Source organism: Helobdella robusta (genome assembly GCF_000326865.2).
Source record: "Helobdella robusta unplaced genomic scaffold HELROscaffold_15, whole genome shotgun sequence".
In the NCBI taxonomy this organism is placed as follows: Eukaryota; Metazoa; Annelida; class Clitellata; order Rhynchobdellida; family Glossiphoniidae; genus Helobdella; species Helobdella robusta.
This window is the reverse complement of record NW_008703839.1, coordinates 1,201,459-1,225,833: the sequence shown is the minus strand read 5'-3', so window position 1 is coordinate 1,225,833 and position 24,375 is coordinate 1,201,459. Positions and strand designations below refer to the sequence as shown.

General features: G+C 33.9%; 1 protein-coding gene across 1 annotated transcript in view; it reads right to left on the bottom strand.

Annotated features, from left to right (window-relative positions):
* Positions 1-2,031: 2,031 nt before the first annotated feature.
* Positions 2,032-24,375, bottom strand: part of HELRODRAFT_74874 (hypothetical protein) — a gene marked incomplete at both ends in the record, with an annotated part of 32,729 nt that continues 10,385 nt past the window's right edge. The window contains 15 exons of the mRNA XM_009015089.1: positions 2,032-2,111; positions 6,081-6,178; positions 8,545-8,713; positions 8,840-8,986; positions 9,048-9,144; positions 10,153-10,225; positions 13,731-13,851; positions 15,948-16,113; positions 16,405-16,452; positions 16,626-16,828; positions 17,258-17,330; positions 17,425-17,490; positions 17,837-17,930; positions 18,281-18,405; positions 18,567-18,674. Of these exons, the coding sequence (XP_009013337.1) occupies positions 2,032-2,111; positions 6,081-6,178; positions 8,545-8,713; positions 8,840-8,986; positions 9,048-9,144; positions 10,153-10,225; positions 13,731-13,851; positions 15,948-16,113; positions 16,405-16,452; positions 16,626-16,828; positions 17,258-17,330; positions 17,425-17,490; positions 17,837-17,930; positions 18,281-18,405; positions 18,567-18,674 (1,668 nt within the window). The remainder of the gene's footprint in view (positions 2,112-6,080; positions 6,179-8,544; positions 8,714-8,839; positions 8,987-9,047; positions 9,145-10,152; positions 10,226-13,730; positions 13,852-15,947; positions 16,114-16,404; positions 16,453-16,625; positions 16,829-17,257; positions 17,331-17,424; positions 17,491-17,836; positions 17,931-18,280; positions 18,406-18,566; positions 18,675-24,375) is intronic.

Here is a 24,375-nt window from a genome sequence, read left to right as displayed (position 1 = left end):
ATTGATGAAGCCAATCAATCAATCAATCAATCAATCAATCAATCAATCAATCAATCAATCAGCTTATAAAACGCTATTTCCGCGATGTTCAACAGCGCTCCTCAATGAATTTTGAAAATAGATGGGTCTTGAGATCCGCTCTGAACTTCGCAAGTGATGGAGAAGTAGTCAGAGAAGTAGGTAGAGAGTTCCAGAGAAAAGGACCAGAAAAAGCAAAAGCAGATTTGGCGAAAGAGTGTTTAATACGAGTTAAGAAAAAGCGAGAAGACGATCGTAAACCGGGGCGTTTAGGTTCAATTAATATATCTGATAAATACTTAAGAAATAATTTAGATTGAGACTTATACATGAACGTGCAAATTTTAAAAATTATTCTATATTTTATAGGTAGCCAGTGCAAGAGAACAAGATATGGAGATATTTGAGAAAAGAAAGGGGCACGAGCAACTAGACGAGCAGCAGAGTTAAAAGCTTTACTTAAAGGATAGAGTATAGAGTCAGGAAGACCATAGTAGAGCGAGTTACAATAATCAATCCTAGATAAGACTAACGAAGTAACAAGAAGGAGAAGAGTAGGATCATGTTGTGATTTTCATCAATAATTGCATATATATATATATTATATATATATATTTAGGATTCAGACTATCAGATAAACAGTTGTTTAGGAAAGTCACAGCATTTTCAGCGTTGCTTAATTTTCTATTTAATTTTTCAATCTTCATTACGATGAATTTCAATTGATTAAGTTTATTTAACTCACGCACAAAATTAGTGTACATGTTTGGAACAGAAAAGCTTAATTTTAGTATTGTATATGTTCTTATATAAGTTATTGTTACTTTGTTCCTATGTTAATGAAGTTTATACGAGTTCTTTGTATCTCTTTGTGTGAATTAAAGTGTGTGTCGTCTTGGTAAAGTCGATTTCTAATTTTATGGGATGGTAGAACGCCAGTGGCCCATTTTTGAATATTTATAACGGGATGTTTTTGTTCAATCAAAAGTGATTCTGCAATTCGAAGTTTTTGCTTGTTATTATCATAATGTAGAACTTAAATATAGTTATCAAGGATGTCTCTAGTGGGTTTTATTTTGTGTTTGTCTTTCAGGTGGTTTTGGATAGCGCCAGATTGAATTTTTTTTAATCAATCACCAATTTTGTAAGTAATATCAGGGGACTTCTATTTAGTATTAATCTGGTATTTTAGCACAGTTATTGTTTTCCATTATCATGGATGTTTTTTGGTTTGCATAGTTGATTTGTATTTTAATTTTATCTTTTTCATTGACAGTTTTTACATTGTTTCGTATTATCCTTTTCATGATTTTTTTATCATTAATACTCCTAATAGGGGACTCAATGCCATCGATTTGTTGTTTACTGTTTGGTCCATAGTACGGGGCTTCAGCTGTGCAAATACGCAGTAGTTGTTCGAGACCTTTTTTAGAAATAAAAAACCATATGTCTACCGCCTATAAGCAAGATGAAAAATAATGATTGTGATTAGCGAGTTAGATGGCGCTGTGGAGTAACGATGAAGTGGTTGGCGCTGCAGTAACCGTATTTGATCGCAAAGAAATGCCCGCCTATCTCATGCAATGTGTGTGATGCGTTGTTTCACGGGTACTTATTTACATGCACCGCGGGTTTACTGTTGAGGTGTCTGAAAAATAATTGAAAAGAAAAATGCAATAAATAAAAAAAATAACATATTGTTGAAAATATTTGGTTAAGTACTGTGAAAAAAAATGCGTTTGAACAAATCACACACACACACGCGCGCGCGCGCATATATATATATATATATATATATATATATATATATATATATATATATATATATATATATATATATATATTGCTAATCATAATCATTTTTATCGGCCAATCCGGTTTGATTATAAATATAATTTTTATTTTACGTTTTCCTCGAATTTTTAGTTGAAATGTAATGTAACAAAAAATGTCAGCCAAGAATTTACAGAATTAGTGAATTGAAAATTAAATAATCTAAAAACAAAGGCTCTTTCAAGATGTTGGTGGCCAAATAGATGCAACGACAGCATGTTGAGAGTCAGGTAACCAAGCACTATATTCTTTCAACAGAACTGTTAATGAGTTAAAATTTAAATATCAGTTACAAATCTTAAAATTAAATTCTAACAAATAAAAAACGAACAAAATATGCCCGAAAAACATTTCCTAGTTACAATTGTAAGAACTTTTGCAATTCAGATAATAATATGGAAAATTGCAAATCGCTGAGTCAAACCATGGAATTTTCATGTGACGTGAAAACTGCTTTTGTCTCCAGTAAAATTTACAATAGGAAAAATATAACAGAGCAATTCTAAGATAAAATTCAATGGATCCAACAGAGAAAAAGTTATACATTTTTCTGTCATCTAATAATACGATTAAAAGCGTTTGTTCAAAGACAAGCAAAAAGAGAGGTTAGGTATTAGGTATTTGTCCAGGTATGCGATGAAATACGTTCCAACATTCCATACAAAGCCGTATTAATCCATCAATTATTGATTTCAATAGATTTAGAAATAGAAATTCAAAGCACAAATTTCCAAAAAACGACAGGTTCTGGCTATTATTAAGCTTTAAAAAAATAATTTTTTATGATCGATGTATTTTTAATGAACAACCTAAAATCAAATATTACTACTGTCAAAAATAAAAACAACAAACAACACACGTTTAGACGACATTTTCCCCGAGATCGGGGGTTGCCGTTTGGCTACCTATGATGAAACCGAAATACCCCTCGACGCCATCCACATCTGTCACTCGCCTCAGTATCACGCAACCCCGCTTTCACCCTGCTCTCTCCATCCCAATCGCGGACGACCCCTTCCTACCACTCCTTCAACCTCGAACTCCAACGCTCGCCTAATCCCGACCCTTTCATCCCTTTCCAACACATGTCCATACCATCGCAATCTCGATCTCCTTATCAATGTCACAATGTCCTCATTCAGTCCCATCATTGACATCAGCTCTGTACTACTCCTCCTATCCTTCACTTTAACCCCACACATCATCCTCACCATAGCTCTTTCAGCCCTCTGCAGTACACTTTCCTCCTCTCCCCTCAACACCCAATTTCACCACCATATACCATCGTTGCTCTCACACATGCTTTATATAACCTCCCTTTCATCTTCACTGACCATTTCATTCCACACAATACCCCACCCAGTTCCCTAAATTTCATCCATCCTACATGAACTCTAGCCGTAACTGCGCTCAAACATCCTCCATCCGCGTTCAGCTTATCCCCTAAGTAAACAAAGCTTTCCAATCTTTCAATACCACCACTCAACCCCGTCCTTGCGTCCGTCCTATTAATCACACCATGAACACATTTCTTACATTTGAACGTGCCTTCCACCTTTTTCAGTGCCCCCCTCACACCACTACATCTCTTATGCACCCATTTCTGACATCCTATACACAATACCGAGTTAACCTTCACTCTCCTGTCACTCTCCTATTTTACTTATCACTCGCTCCCCACCTTCCCCACTCACCATTACCTTCGTCTTACCAATATTAACTTTTAACCCTTTTTTTCAATAACACTTTTCCATCTGTCAAATTTTAACTGCAATTCTTCCATGCTATCAGCCATCAAGACTAAATCATAATCATCTGCATACAAAATCTCAAATAACAACCATTATTTTCCACAAACAAAATCCATCACAATTGCAAACAGAAACGGTGATAACACTGATCCTTGATGTACTCCTACCTTAAGACTAAAAGCGTCCGACATCCCCCTTCTAACCCTCACCTTTGTCTTTGCCCCTTCATACAGTTGCATCACAGCTTTAACAAGTCTTTCATTCACTCCTTTCTTCCTCAACGCCCATTCAATGACCGTACTCGATCAAAAGCCTTTTCTAGATCCACAAAACACATGTACAATCTTCGTTTCTTCTTTCTATAATTCTCCTGCAACATTCTCACCATGAACAACGCATCCACCGTTCCCCTACCAGGCATAAACCCACACTGCATTTCATTAACTGTCACCCTAACCCTAACCCTAACCCTCTCCACTACCTTCATTCCGTGCTCTAGCAATTTCACACCCCTATATGACCCACAATCTCTCACATCTCCTTTGCCCTTATACAACGGCACCAACACACTGTGTCACCAATCCTCAGGTATACCTTCATCATCAAACATACTGTTAGCAATTCTCATCATAACTTCAATTCCTATCACCCCACTCGCTTTTATATGTTCTGCCGCCACTTCCGAAACCCTTGTCGCCTTACCTAGTTTCATTTCTCTAATTGCTTTCTCTACTTCCTCCATCGTCACCTTCTCTATAGGTCCGTTGTGTGACCGCGGATTCCACACCTCCATCCCACTCATTCTCTTCATTCATCAACCTTTCCATATGAGCTTTCTACACCTGAGCTTTTTCCTCCTCATCTATGCACAACTTGCCAGATCCATCCCAAACACATCCATTCCCTATAACATTTTTCCTATCCCTCATTGACTGCTTTGCTACTTTGAACCTTTTCCTCTAACTCACATCAAATTCCATTTCCTTCATTAACCTATCTGATGCTCTCGTCATTGCAGTTGCCACTGCCTGTTTTGCAACCTTCTTAGCCTTCCTATACTCAAACTCCGCTTCCTCCGTCATGTCCCTTCTCCATACCCTAAACCTCTCCTTCTTGACCTCCAAAACCCTTCTTATATCTTCATCCCACCACCACGTCTCACCATGCCTACACTTTCCTTTCGTCCATCCACATACTTTATCTGCCGTAGCCAGCACACAGTCTCTCCCAAACATCTCCATCCTTACCACTCTCCCAATTTTCAGCCACCTTCACTTCAAATGCCTTCCTCACCTCTGCATCCTGCAACTTCCATGTCTTTCTCTTTGCCACAAACTTATCCTTCTTCCTCCTCCCCATTTCTTTTGATGTCACATCCATCACAACCATACTATGCTGCAGCATACCAGGTATCGCCTTCACATTCTTCACATACTTCCTATGTTTTGCCCTTACCAATATATAGTCTATCATCGACCTATGCTCCCCTGACCTATATGTAATCAATCGCGCTGGTTCCCTTGTAAATCAGGTATTCCCCACCACCATGCTATGTGCATCCGCGAAATCCAACACTCTATGTCCTTCCTCATTCCGTATACCATATCCCCATCCCCCATGTACACCTTCATATCCGTCTGCATCCGCCCCCACATGACCATTCAAATCACCCAACAACACCACAAACTCATCCAACTCCGCTTGCCCAATCTCGTCAGAAACATCATCATAAAACCTATGCTTCTCCTCTTCCTTCCTACTTTGTTGCGGAGCATATCTTGATATCACCCTCACTATTACTTTTCCAAACACCATCACCACCACAATTACACCATTGCTTCTCCGCATCACTTCCATCACCTTCTCCACCAACTCTTCTCTTACCATCACACCAACTCCTCCCGTACCATCATCCCTCTTCCACCACAACTTATATCTTCCACCTTTAGCCCCCACAAACCTTGTACCCTCACCCTTCCATCTGATCTCCTGTAATGCAGCCACGTCAACCATTCTCCTCTGCAGCTCCTCCACCACTTCCAAACTTCTTCCTGTCAACGTGCCTACATTCCAGGTACCAAACCTCCAACCCCTTGGTCTACAAGTAGTCCTTCCATCTATAGTGCCTTGCACCGCCACACTATAGAGTGGGGTGCCAGTAGCCAGACCATCTACAGGGCCTTGCACCACAACCCCATGGACTGGGTCTCCGGAGATTCTTCGCACCCTCTTCTGCCGGATACTGAGGGCCATTGTTATTTCCGTCATCATAAGTATTATTTTTTGGCTAGTTTTTACGCAGGACGCCCTTCCTTACGCAACCACAGTTATAAGCGGTGGGCCTAGCCTTTGATGATCCAACATCACTCACAAGGCAGTGAGGGTCAGTTTAATGTCATAACCAGGACATACTGTCAAAAAAAAAAAAAAAATAATACTGTCAAAAATAAACACAAACAATATTAAACAAGTGTTTACATTTTGGATCTTTTTTCCATTCATCGAGCAGTGCCTTTCTGTTGTGAACGTTTTTGTCCCTAAGAGCTTGCAGTAAGTTAGAGATCCTTGAAGAAAGGCTATTCAGGTACATTAATTTAATGAAATAAAATTAATAATTACAAAATAGTTTATATGAAAACTCTGCAGGTTATGTTGTGAAGTGAAAAATATAACAGACACATATAATTAAATTGCAGCAGAACAAAGATGACATAACAACAGCAGTTACTGAATTGAAAACTTAATTGAATTTAAATTGGGGAAGCACTCCGTTTATGAACAATGCCTTTAACAAGTATCACAGATTAAAAAATATTTAAATTCTGATCATTAGACTGATATTTTTTTATTTAAATATTTTGTTGATGGATTTTGAAATTTAAATCCAGTCGCTGTCAGGCCTTTTAAAATCAGAACGTAAAGCTTAAGGTTCACGTCAGCTAAACTTTTGAAAGTTGAAAGTTCTTACCACCATATATATATATATAAATATGGTTGAGTCTGTCATACACACAGTTATTGGGAAACATCATTGCATTTTCAGCTTCGATTCGTTTCTGGTACAGTTTATCAACACCAGAAACTGATCAAAGCTGAAAATGCTGTGATATATCATTACACATATACACACACACACACACACACACACACACATATATATATATATATATATATATATATATATATATATATATATATATATATATCATTATCATCATCATCATCATGTACGTTTACCAGCGCTCATCACTAGGGATGCACAGGATTTAAGTTTTCCAAGTTCGGCCGGGGTCGGACTTAGCCGGATTGGATTTAAAATTCAAAAACCGGTCGGGGCCGGATTTTAGTTACCATTTTACATACGTTAAAAGAATACTCACATTTACGGTTATCTACATGTTGAACATCAAAAAATAACACCAAGCAAATAGTTAATTAATTAAAATATATAAATAAGTTTTATAAATCAGCTTATAATTTATGTGTTATAGCATAACCCGTGTTATAGCATAAAGAAAATTGTCCAGCTCACCTCACAATTATTGATGTTGTTATTATGTGTCATGTATGCACGTGCACAGCTTATAATTTATCCAAAACCCATGTTATAGCACAAAGAAAATTGTCCAGCTCACTTCACAATTAGTGATGTTGTAATTGTGTCATGTATGCCTAGCCTAACCCTTAACATACCATGTTCTTCAATTATGCGCTTATGTATATATATATGTCTATAAATATATATTATGTAGCTATATGATCCATTACATACAATTATATAGTATATACATATACATATGTAGCTATATGATCCATTACATACAATTATATAGTATGATCTTTTACACAAAGATCAGCTCATAATTTATGCATAACCCATGTTATAGCATAAAGAAAATTGTCCAGCTCACCTCACAATTAGTGATGTTGTTATTATGTGTCATATATGCTTAGCCTTTAACTTATTGACATAAAGTTAATTGAATTCAATAAAAAATTTTTTCTATTTATAACATTTTTAAAAGTTGATAGACGCTTAAATCTGGCCACCAGAAAAAAAGCCGGATTTTGGCCGGAGCCGGGGCCGAACTTCGGTGCATCTCTACTCATCACTAGGAGCCTAGTGCTAGCACTAGGGGTTGTTGACTAATGACCCGAGTTGGCCTTGTCACATGAACAGGGCAAAAGTGAGTTGGAGTAATTGTAGCTTAGTGTCGAAGTCGGAGATTTTGGCCGGAGTCGGAATTTTTTAAGGAGCCGGAGTTTTATATCCAACTACGAAAATGTTATTTATTTAAAAAAACATTTTTCTGAAAATTTCTTTTAAGATTGTGTTTTTTTAGAGGAAAAATATATGTAGTGATAAGCAATCATTTTTAATACTGAAAATAAATGACAATAATGTGAAAAAATCATATATCTTTAATATGTTGTAAAACATAAAATTAAAATTATTTTACTAAGAAAAAAGCTACATTGACTGATTTTAAGTGTTTTTAAAGTATTTTTTATTTTTGTTTTCTACTGATGATAAGATGAAATTATGATGTAAAAGTTGAAAATTTTTTCAGTATGTTTTACAACATAAAGTAATCTTACAAAGATAAACAATTACATTTACTGATTTTACGTGTTTTTAAAAGTATTTTTTATTTAGTAGTGATAATAAGATGAAATTATGATACAAAAGTTGACAATTTTTTCTGGAATTCGGAACCAGGAGTCAGAACGAACAGTTGGTGGTTTTGCCTCCCAGGGTTGAGCTCCTATAAACGTACTTGATGATGATCATACACACATACATATAGGCATAACATACATGCATACGCATTCACTTGTTACTTTATTAATTTATATAAAATCCTAATTCAAATAAAATTAAATGATAAGATAAAGTAAAAATGTTATTTAATGGAGAAAAAAAATCAATTTAATTTCTTACTGTGCCCATGGTTTGACAACAATAGACGGAGGTGTGAGCAAGAAAGTTTTAAAGAGAGCCAGTTTGGAACATACCAAGCCCTCCAGCAAAAACTTTGAAAACCACTTTAAACAATCAATAGATTTTGGAAGTTCACTTGTAATTCGTGGAACAGCCCAAAATTGAGGACCTTGTTAAGTTTTTAAAAGAACATATGTACAGATGATAAAAGGCATGAAAATATGAAAACAAAAAAGCTTTTGAAGTCAACCTAAGAACAAATCTAAATTAAATTATCCAATTTTTAAAAACTAACCAAATTTGCCAGACATGTGACACATCACATGACCATCGACCTCATCAAAAACAGGTGGATTATCAGGGTCATCGAGCTTTACAGGATCGAATCGTGTATCTGTCGGGGCAAATAATGGCAACCACTCCAGCTCAACTGATGTTACACCTGGAATTAAAATACTGAAATCAATCCTACGTTCTGCACAAGCACCAGGCAATGACTTCACCTTTCATATAGAGTTTGGATGTCTCCTCGATATATTGATAGACGACGTATTCACATTTGTTCTTGAACAAAGATGAGCTGGGATGGATGAACACATGCTCAACTAAATTCATATCCTGAGATGTTATTAAAATCAGATCAAATTTTAAATAAGAATAAATTTTAATAAAAATAACACTACTGTTATCACTTGTGTGTCATTTATATAGTATTTGAATGAGTTGTTCAAAAACAAACGGCGTACACATATGTGTTACGTGAGAAAACAACGCATCGTGTTGGCGTATGATAAGCGGAGAGCTCTTTGCACTTAAATGAAGCTGCGCAACTCAGAAAACAGACACTTTCATATGGCACCGTCTCGTCACTAATTGAAAAGAAAAGCACATTATTGAAATCAAGCTAATTGTAATTTTAACCACGTTTTTCATCATTTTATCGATCTCTGATGTCAACCAATAAAAATTAAACAAATAAATGATAAGTAATCAAAATCAAATTCATTTTTAAAACATTTGTTTAACAACATCATAATATCAAAGGATCACCAAGATTTATGATTACACTACAAAATGTTGTAGTAAAATTTGAAAATAATATCTAGTAGACCGTTTTATTTTTATTAAGAAAAAAAATTTTTATTTTGTGTCATTTGATGATATAAAGACAAACACCAAAAATCAATAAAATCAAACAATGTTAAGTGACCTCTCATTGATGAGATTGTTCAGAAAATTCAGTTTTTTAAAGCATTTTTTTTAAATTGATAAAAAATAATTGTTTTTAATTTATTATGAATATTTATATATTGTTTCATTATAAAGTAATGTTTGAATCAGTATAGTTCTTTTTCTAAGGTTCATTCATTAATTTCCTGTGATGCTCAATCACCTTATACATCAACTGGTGCTGATTTTCGTCATGAGTAAGTGCTGTATTAAAATCAGATGCCAATTTAACTGCTCGCTCAGCAACTACCCGTACTGCAGTCACTATCTCTTTTGCATTATTGTAATCCTCTAGTTGTGGCCATACTCTGGATCAAAGCAAAGAAAATTTTGACTGAGTTTCAATGTAGAAAATAAATTTAAAGACTGTTTTGTCACAAAATCTGACAAAATCTTGAATTTGAAAGAACTTATGTGTGTTGGATCTACTTTTCTAACATCATTTTTTTTGCTGGTTTATGTAATGCTTTAACCATAAGCCTTTTCTCATCGATATTAACCAAATCAGAAACAAATGTCATTCCAACAAGATCTTCGCTTAGATACCAAAGATTCCTTTTAATTTTTTTCATTGCTTCTTTTCCAACTTTGCAATCAACTTTTTCAAATAATTCCTGAGTTTGAAGAAGACATAAATCATTGTAAGGAGCACTACAGTTGTTTGCTGCACAAAACCATGCCTTTACATATACAGTTACAGTAAATAGACAAAGTCTCTTTAATGCTTGTAGCTCATGTGCAGTTAACTTCAGTTGCTCACGAAAGCAAAATATCTTCAAACAATAAATTCCTTTGGCCATCCAGCGAGCCCTGTGATAAGCTCCTGGAGGAGTGACTTGTACAGCAGTAGGATCTGAAACTCCAAGAGTTATGAGAGAAAGCCTAATCAATTGCAAGTAGCCATGTCGAGGTTGAGTATTTTGCAGCTGGTCTTGAAAAAAATCAATCATAGCTACACGATTTTGCTTTAGCCACAAATTTTCATCATTAGTCAAAGAACAACCAGTTGTTACCTTGTCAATCGATGCATATTTTAACTGATTAATTGATGGCCATTGATCTTTAAATCTACTAAAAATAGCAATTTGAGGGCCAGATGAAGTGAAAAATAAATCAAATAAAGCTGTTCCAATAATTTTAAGAATATGATGCCTGCATGCTAAAAACAAGAGATGTTTATTAAAGGATTTCTGAATTATTGTTATAACACCAGTATGAATGCCAGTATTAGAACTTGTTGTGTCAAAACACAAACCAGCCAACCAATTTGACACGCCTTCCCAATTCTGAAGTAACTGAACTATTGTGGTTCCTATGTTTATGCCAGTACCGCCAACCTTTGGTATAGCTATCAGTTTTTCTACATTTTTCCCTGCTACCACAATTGGCAGGCGATCTATGTTTGGCAAAAATGTGTTTTTGATAGTTTTTCCGATAGATTGTTGTATAGCTTTTCTAGATCCGTAAAGAGAGCTTGTTGACAAAGTGAGTTCATCAACGTTGATTCCAACTGCCTTTAATGCTGGAGCAACTATATGTATGGCTTCCCTATGAGTTGTTTTAGTACGATCTAGACTTGCCATGAACAGTGGGTCATCTACTTGACACCTTTTTTTAAGTTCATTAGTTTTAGGAGATATCGGAGTACTTCCTGCAATTTGATTCTGATAGAATTTGCTGACACCCTACTTCCTTATCAGACTTATCGCTTTTGTCATCTGTTGATGTTGAATTATCATCATCTTCTTCATAATTGGCTATGTTTCTCTTTTTATTAGGTTTTTCTTGTTTTTAATTCTTGCTTAGTTTCCTTTTTAATCTTTTCTCTTCTTGTTTGGCAAATTTTTTGTCTTCTCCAAACAATTAACTTCTATAATGTTTTATAAAAACATGTAAAAATATTTTAAAAACCCCAAACACCAAAAAAAATCATTCAGACTTCATAAAAAAAACAAAATGTTATTTGAGAGGTCACTAATACTTATCCTTTTTAATTGAAATTTTTACAGGATGATACAAATATAAAACCACACCATATAACCCCTATGCATTGTTTTTTTTTAAATTTTTTTTGAAACAGTCTAATATCTAGTCGCAATTATGAAAAATGTAAGCCCGCAAATTAAAACAACAGTCGTAAAGGTAAAAATACCTTTAATGCACATAGATACAGTAGTAGAGAGCTGCATCTAAGAAAATGTCAAACACTGTTTTTATGTCGTACCATAATGGCTGTTTTTGTCTAAACCAGAGATGAACAAATTTTTTCTATTGAAGGCCCCAAAAACAAACATTACTACTGTCAAAAATAAACACAACACGAACAAACACGCACCACATGCACACACACACACACGCACCACATGCACATACACACAAAAACACACACATGCACACACACGCACTTACAATTACATACAAATGCACACACAAACACGCACGTTTTACTTCAACATTAATGAAATAACGACAATCTTTTAATTCTAAAGCATTTTTTGTTCTTTATTTTGTTCTTACATATCATCCCTGTATTAAAACTTTCGTGCCGCAAAGACAGTACTATCCACACCACACGACGTGCATACACATTATGTATGCTCGCGCAAGCACACATCATACGCGCATGTCGTATGATAGTTTCTGAGTTTCGAACCGACAGTATTCAAACTAGGCCATCGCGTAACTGCACGAAACATGACGCTTCTACCGACTGGCTAACCATTTATATTGCGATTCCTTGTGGACACCCAAAAATGTAACCAAAAACATTCACACTCACAAACATTCCCAGACAGTGGCGAATATAGACAACGTCCACAGGGGGCGGCCAAAATTTAAAAAACGTTAAAATTTGATCTAATGTTAGTTAGTTTGACCAAAATCAAGCTAGCCAAAATTGAGCTGCTTACCACTACAATTTTGTTCGTAAAAACGGTGTTTTTTGTCTAAAAAGTCAATTTTACTGACTTTTAATAAAAACACCGCTCACATGGCCCACCTTACATTCGCCACTACTCATTAACACCTACAAACATTTACAAACACCCTTATGAAAGAAATTATTTTTAAACACTCTTTTTAGCCGCACGAGACATGACACTTCTACCGACTTGAGCTAATTCGCCGATCATGAGCTAAATTGCCGAACATTTGCCGAAGTAACACACAAATGGTTAATTGATCCTAATAAAAATTATAATCATAATAAATAAATATTACCTCATATGCATTTTTTCTTTTTCTGGCCTCCTCCAAAGTCAGCCCAGACACATCAGGAAGCCTCCTGGAATTAAAAAGCGCTTTGCAATTTTGTTTATCATCATTTTTGACAACAATCAACTTTCATAATGAGTGATACATTTTTTAAAATTGATTTATTTGGAGTACACTGTACAGATAACACTTTTAAAATATATTACATAGGTAGTTAGGCACTATCAACTTTGTATTAAAATTCTTCCAAAACTTAATGTATAACCAACTATTAATTTTACCTGAATTAAATACCTTTAACAATCTCAATTAGGAAACAACTAAACTACTCATTCCTGGATGTTAAACAAACAGCCACCTCCAACCTGCAGCCAAAGTGCAAATATTATAGCTAAAACAGAAATTTACACAATAATTCCAAGAACTCAAAAAACTTTTCAGAAGCAAAGCCTCCACATACTAATAAACTTTCTGTCAGATATAAAAGCGCTTGAAAATCTTATAAAGTACCTTATAAAGAAAATAATCAAAATTACTTCAAATTTAAAGAATAAATGGCTTAAAGGTGGCCTTTTCATTGTGCTTGCTGAAACGCTTTAAAATTGCACACAAAAATTAGGAGAAAAATAAAATTGCCGTCTTCTGATGATAAAAAAAACATTTAACTCCCATAATAATTTGTTCCCAGACTTGATTACCATAACAAAATGAATGACATCATAAGTATTATAAATATTACACACTTGGCTATATGATCGACATGTCCTGATAAGACGATCTGCCTGAGCAATTTAGCCTGAACTTGTGATGGAAATTTCAGAGTCGAATTGTTTGAAAGGTTGAGATCAGGTATCAGAGTGTTCACTGTTAATTTTGAATGGTTGGTTCAATTTTTATACATTTCGTTTAAAGCATTATAAAAAATTATTATTTTCTAAAAAAAAAAACAACAGAAATTTGTTGGAATCTGCTCTGAAAATTAGTTTAAAAAACTAAAGTTTAATATATTTAACTCATTTCTTTTCCCAAATCATCATTCCATTACAGCTCAAATACCAAATGGTCAAATAAATAAAGCAGATCATATTAAAAATTTGGATAACAAAACCGAAATTAGATAATAATTATGTGTCCGAGCAAAACCGGAATCCGAACCTTTGGCCAAAACCGAAACTTTTCAGAAATGACGAATAATGGACCGCGTATCGAAGCGTAGCACATTTATCAGGCGTGGTCAACAAGCCACGAATAAAAAAACTAATGAAAAGACAAGAGAACTCCGACCCCTTCAAAAAATTCCGACTCCAAAAAAAAACTTTTCATCCTTTGCATCATAATTTTACATAAATATCACTACTAAATGAAAAACACAAAAAAAATTCTTAAAAATCAATCAACGCACCGAAAATTCGACCTGGTCAAAGATTTGGCGAAATTTTGACATTCGGTTTCGATCATTTTACAACCGACCAGTCGAATAGTGCAACTTCCCTTAAAACCAACATTTTTGTATTCTAAAACAATAAATTGATAAATATTACTAACGGGAAATTTATTTTTGCCATTATAGCTGTTAAAACATCCAAAGTTGAGCAAGAGATTGATTATCTCGAGAAATCGATAAAAAACTATTTGACAGACATATATCGCCTACTGACTTTTTAAAATTTTTTTTTCATTGTAAAAAAATTTTTTTTTCAAAATTTTGGTTATTTTAGCAACGGTTTTTAGTTTTAGCCGAATGGTGGATTAACTATTCGGCCACATTCACTATTCAGTGCATATCTTAAAACTAATTTATGTTTATGTTTCAAAACATATTAAAAAAAATTGTGATTTTATTCACATTATTGGCATTTATTTTCAGTATTGAAAAAATTGCATATCACTTCACATACTTATCTTCTAAAAAAAACAATCTTAAAAAAATATGTATTAAACGTGGTATAAAATACATACCATGTTTAATATTCAAAATGAAAAATTTTAGGTTACACGCTAAAAATAAAATTTTTTCTAGGTCGGATTTCGGCTAGATTTTTGTCACCAAAAAAAGTGTGAATCAAAGTTTCAATGTATTTATATAGGTAAAGCTATGTACATATTTGTATATACGCATGTATGCACGCGTTCACAGATTGTGCAATTATTTGTTTACATATGAACATGCATGTAATTGTATGTTATGAAAATTGATTCGAGAAGCGAGAAGAATTACGATTGTATCGCTTGGTCTTAGACCTTCTGATTGATGTAACTATCTTGATTATTTATTATTTTAATTACATTTAAATTACCAATCATGAACACCAAATGTAATAAATGCAAAAATTCGCATTAGCTCCAGTCAGATTTATGTTTGTAAATCTGATTAATTCCGACTCCAGCCGGATTTGAGATATTACTTCTCTCTTGCATTTTATAGTGCAAGGGTCCATACATTTAATCTATGTATATATGTTTGAACCCTATTTTCTTTCCGTTACACCGTGTCAGCCAACATTTGTATCTTTTAATACTTCTGCATCTTAACTGGTGCAGCGTTTTTGTAACTTTTATGAAAAATCATTTTATCCAATCCTCTGTCAATACATTAGAATAAATTTTTTCATTAACTACTTCATTGTAAACATAACAATTGAACTGTTTTATACGATTGGGTTGGAAAAAGCGTAATGGTGTGGTTGAAAGTCATGCAATGCGGTGCCGGGTTCCAATTCACAATGATGCCAGCGCCTTAATTAAAACGCATTCACATAGACTGAGTGTGTGCATTGATATATTTGAGTAGTGCAATAAGAGAGAACAACCATTAGTTATGAACCAATCTGAATGCTCTTTTTAAATGGCAATACTATAAGCCATAAACTTCCAATTTAGGTAAAACTTTGCAACTTTTTTCGATATATAGAATTAACGTAAAAATACAAGTAAAATTTAACGATTTAAATAAAACATACGCAGAGTGATAAGTTGCTTCCTCATTTTAGAAATTTCCAATAAGGCTTTCCACCTTATCCCATATTTTTCAGATAATTTTGCCCATTCCTCTTTTCTTTTACTAGCATCCATTAAACAAACCACTTTCAATAACAACATGTTGTCGCCCAATAATCTTGCCTCACCCTAATTGATAGTAAATATTTGTTTAAAAAATTAACTAATTAGTAATCATAATTATTTACTGATCCAAAACTGATCAGCAACAAATCAATTCAATCAGCATCAAGCTGTTTAATTTGATTAACATGGGCAGTGGTGATGTGGCAACCACTCAAATGCGAAGATTTTTGTGTAGTGTAAGAATAAAGGTTATAATGTTTTGATTTATGCTTATTTGATTCAAGTGTGCTGCACGTGTCGTAAAAAAAATTCCAAAAAACAAATGAAAAATATATACAATTAGTACAAACGAACTTTCCCAACGAGCTCCAATCTCGCCTGTTGCATTTCCAATCGTTTTTTCTTAAATGCTTCATTCTGCATAATAAAAAAAAAACAATTTTGCGTATTAACAAACATTACAAATTATAACATTTGAAATCTCATTGCAGCTAGAAAACACTTACTATTAATGTACAGCACAACTCAACAACAAGCTGAAATAAAAATGATCAATGGCAACAAGTGTGACTGACCTCATCAGAGCAATTTTCATCTTCCATCTTATGGTGGTGCAAACTATTCACAAACACTTCTTGAACTGACAAAGCTGCTACTAAAGCCACGACGTATGGCATAAGTTGATGTTGCTGACTCAATGAAAGCATTTTAGAATATCTTGGATTCAATGGAAATTGGGCCAGCGTTCGACCAAGATCGGTCAATCTATAGATCTTTTCTTCTGTCAAATAAATAACGAATAATTTAATAATTTAGTTAAACAAATTGTAAAAATAAGAGGAAACAAATTATTTAAGTTAACAGTTACGGAAAACGTTACTTCAGCTTGGTTATTTATTTATTTATTAAATTAGCTTCATCATGGCAGAAACAACCACGCTATTAAGACGTTCTTTTTTAGAATCTGATTTGAAGACAAAAGATTCTCAACCAACTATCAACGACCACGGATAAGTACCTTTGATTACAATCACTAATAAAATAGTAATAACAATTGAATAATTTTTCAGAGTAAGGAAGATTTGTTGCAATTATATTAGTATATTATATGGCAACTACCAGTGTTTAAATATAAACTGAAGCACAATGTTGAAGCAACAATATTGACATTAACATAAGAATATAAGGGATGTAATTTATTGTATACTTGGCTTGGATGTCGCAATCGAGCAAGGCACAACCTCCAGAGCACCCAACCGGTACAACAATCTTTCTGCTGACTGCAATCAATTACAAAGTTAAAAAATTAAGTGCCTCCTAAAAATTAGTTAGGCCCACCGAAAACATTTGCAACAACGTCATAATTTCAATTACCTCAATGGCCTGAGCTGACGGTGGAGTGGGGAAAGGAAAGTTTTTGACTCGATCGACACCTATGTCCTGAAAATTAAATGTTCAATCATTCAAAATATATGAACAGAAATGGTAATGCATGTTTCTTATGTATAACATAAATGACATAAAAACGACGTCTACACAAGAGTTTTCACAATTTGCTAATAGAAATTCTTACATAACATTCATGCAAACATTATACACGTTATAGAATGTTAAGCTAAACCCATGTGAAATGCTAATTTAAATGCCGGTCGGTCATTCATTCATTCATTTATTCCGTTACATACTTGGAAACTTCATTAACATGAAACGTTGACAATAATAATAATAATAATAATAATAATGATGCAGGTAGATGTTGAAATTGTTTTATAAAGTTTTAAAAGACCTTCAGTTGAAGGACCAGATCTTCAACGGGCTTCCTGGCTATCTCGGGCTCTGAAAACTCTTCAAAATCAGAAAAGACGGCTGAGGAGTACAACCTGTCCAATGATGGTTGAATGTTGTTGTGTTGGTGGTGGTTGGATGTTATTGTGTTGGTGATGATTGAATACTGGTGGTGGTGGTTGGATGTTGTTGCGTTGGTGGAGGTTTGAATGTTGTTGTGTTGATGATAGTTTAATGTAGTTATGTTGGACAATAAACGTAGTTAGGCTAGCAATTCATTTGAAAATTAATAGTAAGATAAAAGAAGAGGATTTTATTTGTTAAACAAACTTGTAAGAAAAAATAAAGAGATAATGACTCCAAATTGATGATGTATGAAGAAAACATAAAGTAACAAAATCATTGGATGGTTTATTTATTTTAAATAAGCCTGATGGAAAAAAACCTGTAACAATGACCAGGTCCTGTTCTACCGGCCCTACCACTTCTTTGATTGGCAGAGGCTTGTGATATAAAGGTTACCTTGAAAGTTGAAACGCCAGTAACTGCATCGTAGAACTTTGTTTTCACCTAATCCAAAAATATAGTGTCAAAAATAATCACTTCAATGAAACGTATTCTTTAAAAACTTCTGCATGCATCTGCCTTGTGACAAATTTATAACGCATCATCTTGTTACAAACGTTAGAATCACAAAATGCTCGATTAAAGTGAAAACTACTGCCACACACCTTCCCAGTATCGACAACATATTTAATGTTCGGGATGGTTATTGATGTTTCAGCAACGTTAGTGGCAACAACACACAACCGAAAGCCTGCGGGGACTGGCTTGAAAACCTTAAAACAAAATTGTTATTATTAATATTATTATTAATATTAACAATTCACATTTGATCAGTCCCCCAGTCGATTAAAAAGTCCAACAAAACTTATCAGTCATTCATTATTAATCCAACAGTCCGAGGGAAAATGAACCAACATAAATTATTATCACAAAAAAAGTTGTAAAAAAAATCAAAATTAGCAGAAACAAGCGGCAATAAAAACACATATCGGTTATCAATATTATTAAAAAACAACTTTTTTACTGAAATAATCTAAATAGAAAAATATAAGAACAATCTTAAAAATAACTTATCAGACGATTTTAAAACTAAAACATTTGCTCTCATGTATGTGAATTTAAACTTATTTTTATTTTTTCATATATATATATATATTGTTGGTAATAAACCATAATTTTTACAATATTCTATAAATTCTACCGAATGTTTGGCGTTAATATGTTTGTAGTTCGTTTTTTCAATTTTTCTCACCAAAGTTTTTTGGTGAACGTTTAGTTTATTAAAATTCAAAATAAACTTATTTTCCGAATTCATGCTGCAAATAAGGCCATATTTCGATTCCGAATGAATCATCAGTGCTTTCTGCTGTTTATATAGGGAAATATTGACTTTGTCAAAATGTATAGGGAAATATTGACTTTGTCAAAATGCTCTGGTTTCCATGTTTTCATCATTAATTGACAGTCTTATTCTAATTATATATATATATATATATATATATATATATATATATATATATATATATATATAATTAGAATAAGACTGTCAGAAATGCAATTAATGATAAAAACATTAAAACCAGAGTATGTTCGGCGTTAGTTAACTTCCTATTTAACTTTTCGATTTTTCTAACGGTTGATCGTAAATCATTTTCATTTTTAATGTGTAACGCATAATTTAAAGAAAACTAAAGAAACTTGAAAATGATTTAAGATCAACCTTTAGAAAAATCGAAAAGTTAAATTGGAAGTTAACTAACGCCGAACATGCTTTGATTTTCATCATTATATGCATTTCTGACAGTCTTACTCCAATCAAATCAAATCAAATCAAATCAAATCAAATCAAATTTTGTATTTATATAGCGCCAATTATAATTGCTTCTCATCAGCGCTCTCCTCATATGAAGCATGTTGAAAGCGAGGCCATCATCGGTGGAGATCACTAGGAGTTACCAAATAGGTATGTCTTTAGGTGATGAGCTGCTGTTATTGTAGTGTTGTTGTTGGGGATGTTTTGGATGAGTTGTTGTTGTTAGCATGTTGTTGTTTGTGAGTGATAATTACTTGTTGTCAATTTTGTTGTGCCCACAATAATGGTAGTCCTACGTCCTCCGGGTCACTGGATCATAACGAAGATTGATTGATTATGTCTTTAGACGTTTTCTAAACTAAGCTAATGATAACCCAAATATACGTAATTCGATGGGTAGGCTATTTCAAAAAATAGGCCCAGCAACTGCAAAATCTCTATCTGCTGTTTTCAGATTCCGATCTCTAACATACAGCGTGTTTGAATCAGCAGGCCTTAGACGCTCATGTGATGACATAGATGAAACTCGAATACACTTATCTTTTAAATATTTCGGAGCCAGACCATTCAAACTTTTAAATACCATTACACCCAACTTGAACATGATTCTTTGTTTAACACGCAGCCAATGCAACTCCTTTAGAATTGGTGATGCATGATCAAATTTTAATTTGCGGTATATCATTCTAGCAGCTTGATTCTGAACCATCTAAAGTTTAGACAACAGTTTATCAGCTATACCATATACAATCTAGAGTTGACGAAAGCATGTACTAATAAAGTCATTGTATTTCTATCTACCGATTTTGTGACTTGACATAACTGACGCAGTTGGAACATACATTTTTTAACCAATAGACTGACTTGTGGACCCATTGTCATACGGGAGTCCATCACAATTCCCAAATTGGTGACCGTTTTACTGAAACTTATATCAATCATACTGATGTTAATCGATGAAGGTTCAACCGCTGACGTTTGTTGTCATGTTCCAGCCAACATGAACTGAGTCTTAGTCTGATTCAACTTTAGCCTACTTTAACCCAGCCACGAGCCGACATCAGATATAGTTTTGTCAGTTTCTCCAATACGGTAGGCATCTCATCTGGAAAACATGAGACACAAATCTGCATGTCCTCTGCGTACCCATGGCAATAATAACCATCTTTATTCAGTAAATCCAATATCTCTGCAACGTACAAATTAAAGAGAATCGGTCCAAGAACAGATCCTTGAGGCACCCCTGACGTTAAGTTTCATTGGTTCCGAGAGACCACCTGAGTAAGAAATCTGCTGAGTCCGACCAGTAAAAAATGATTCAAACCACGTTAACGCAATCTTATTTAAACAATAACAATATTTCAGTCTGTCCAACAGGATTTTATGATTCCCAGTATCGAACGCCGAACTCATGTCCAGGAATATCAACAGAGTTACTTTTTGTACATTAACTGCTGAATAAACATAAGAGAATATATCCAATAGAGCTGTTTCGGTCGAATGAAACCTTCTATATCCAGATTGATGCAAAGGCCAAATACCATTTTTATTTATATGATTATTTAAAACTAACTCAACGGAACGTTCTATAATTTTAGAAACGAAAGACAAATTTGACACCGGCCTATAGTTTATTAGATCTGATTTATCTAATCCTGTCTTCTTTAGAATTGGCGTGACAATTGCATGCTTGCAAACCTGTGGCATTGCACCCTTCGTTAAGCACATGTTGATTATGTCCGTCAAGTAGACAATAAGACAATCAGCATATTCTTTGAATACATGTGTCGGTATTGGGTCAAGTGAGCATGACTTTGTAGGTGACGAATTAACAATTTTATATATCTGTTCTTCAGTCAACATTGGAAACGATTCGAGTGGAACAATAATATAAATATTAGTAGAGATAACTGGAAAATTAAAACATTCAGTTGACTTTTCGGTCACTTTCAACTTGTCAGCAAAAAATTTATTAAAATCATCGGCGCTATGCATTGAACCAACTTCATTTTCAACATTTGTCTCTTTTCCTTATAATTTATTAATCGTTTGCCATAAGTATTTGGAACTATTTTTAAATTGACATGTTTTCGCGAACCAAAAACTCCTTCGTTTCACTGAGTAACAAACATTCTTTTGTTTCATTGCCAATACCCAATCAACTTTATCATTATAACAACCAGTAGTTCTGAACCTTCTTTTTTTTTTGAACACATTTGCTTGGCCTTTTTGCAGTCACTGTCAAACCATGGTGCAGTCGGGACATGTTTCCATAGAACTACATGAAGCGGAGCAACATCGTCAGCAATTTTTAAAAGCTCTTCATTGAATATTTTAAAACCCATTTCAACATCATCGTCCTGACCATAATGTTTTGAGATAGGTGAGCACCTAAAAAGCTCAGTCATACGTTTTTATCCACTCGTTTCCAGGATCTGATCCACGATTTCTTGAAAATGACTGGAGACGGATTGAATAAAAATTGACCAGTTACTAAACGATGATCTGAATAGATACCAGGTGGATACACCAATACATCTTCTAACAAAAAACCATCTGATGTAACAATCAAATCCAGGGTACCACCATGCACATGGGTAGACTGATTAATTCTATTGACTAGATCAAAACTAGAGAAAACATCAGCAAGGGCTGTTGCATATATATCTGACGAAGTTTCTACGTGTATGTTGAAGTCACCTGCAACTACAATACTGCAACATAAAAGTGTGATTTGTTCTAAAACTAAAATTAATTCTTCAAAAAATAATTTAGCAGGAGGAGTAGAACCTGGCCTATAAATCACCAGAAAATTTTTTGAAGTCTTCTGTAATGTCAATCATATCGCTTCAAATGTAATTATCACTGGCAATGAAATTTTTACACATTTAAAGTGGTTTCTAAAATACGTTACCAAACCACCATGCCCAGGATCATTTAACCTAACTTGTTCCAAATAACTGAAATCACCTGACTTTGCCAAACTAAGACAAATGTTATCAGATGATTTATGCCAAGTTTCTGTAAGCATCAAAATATCAAAGCCATCATCGAGCAGCCCATGAACATCATCAACATTTGGACCCAAAGATCTAATGTTTAACAGACCCACCTTAATTTTATTGACATTACCAGAAGAGTTGAAAACCATAGACGCACAATCAGAGCTAGTATGCTTTAGTTTTTTGTTGAATATTTCTGTATTTTTATTATTCTCAAATTTGACGGATCTCCCCTCACCCTGTACAAAAATTCCCCCCGACTCCTGTTTCTGTTTATCTTTTGCTTCAGCTACCAGTTTTTTACATTTCTCACGCTGTTCTTTAGTGAAGTCATGGCTTATGCTTACATTTTTTAATTCATCACTCAATTGTTTCATCCTCACACGATTTTCCATTATCATGTTTTTCATAGACTTTTCTTTAAACTCAATCAACATTGGACGTGGGTTGTCACCTTTTTTGCCAATTCTGTACATTTTCTTAATATCGCTTTCTTTGATTTCATCATTTGTAATGACTGAAAGCAAATTCATAACAATCCTTTTATCATCATTGCGAGCATCAGCGGAGTTAGTTTCAGCAAACAACACAATATTGCACTCATGGTTGATTGTTTCGACATCGTTTTTAATAGATTTGACAACATTGTTGAGAGCCACCGTAGTCGATTTAACTTCTTTAATGGTTCCCTTTACAACTTCAGTCCAATTCTTTTTCAAACCCCCTTCAACATCTTTAATCTGCGAGTTTACAGTTACTGACTTATCAAATTGAACAATTTTGTTGACCATTTTGCTTAACTTTTCGTCAATTGAAGCCAACTCACGACGAAAAAAGCTTCATCAGTAAGCTTATCTTGGTTACAGACTATTTCATTTTGGGTTTGTTGCAGATCACAAATCTTTTTAAAACCTTCTTTAATGTCCTTAACGCAGCTATTGCGGAGCCAAAATAAATTTGAATCGAATACTACTGCTGTCAAGACTTGAGCATCGGTCGGAATACATTTGATGTGATAGCCGTCACCAAATATGCCACAACAAATTAATTCTTTGCTACTTTCTTTAATTTTAACTTTGCATTTGTTGCATTTATCTTTCGACATATTCAACAGTAAAATATGCCACTATATCTAAAAGTCTGATAAAACAATACAGGTTATCCTATAACGTTTACAAAATTAAAATCCTTCTTTTGTCGATTAAACAAGAATTTACAATTAAATCAACTTAACTAAAATTAATTGAAACAAAATTAACTTCAAACAATTAACGCAAACAAATTATATCGTTGAATTCGTCAAAATTTTCTCTATCAAATGAAATTAAATTTAAACTAAATACTCGATTTTAAACTATGAAATTAAGAAAAACTACGGAGCAAATCAAAATGCGGCCTGCACGTGCTACCGATGAGCGACTATATATATTTACAATATTCTATAAATTCTACCGAATGTTTGGCGTTAACATGTTTGTAGTTCGTTTTTTCGATTTTTCTCACTAAAGTTTTTTGGTGAACGTTTAGTTTATTTAAATTCAAAATAAACTTATTTTCCGAATTCATGCTGCAAATAAGGCCATATTTAGATTCCGAATGAATCATCATCAGTGCGGTTGATGTTTATATAGGGAAATATTGACTTTGTCAAAATGAACT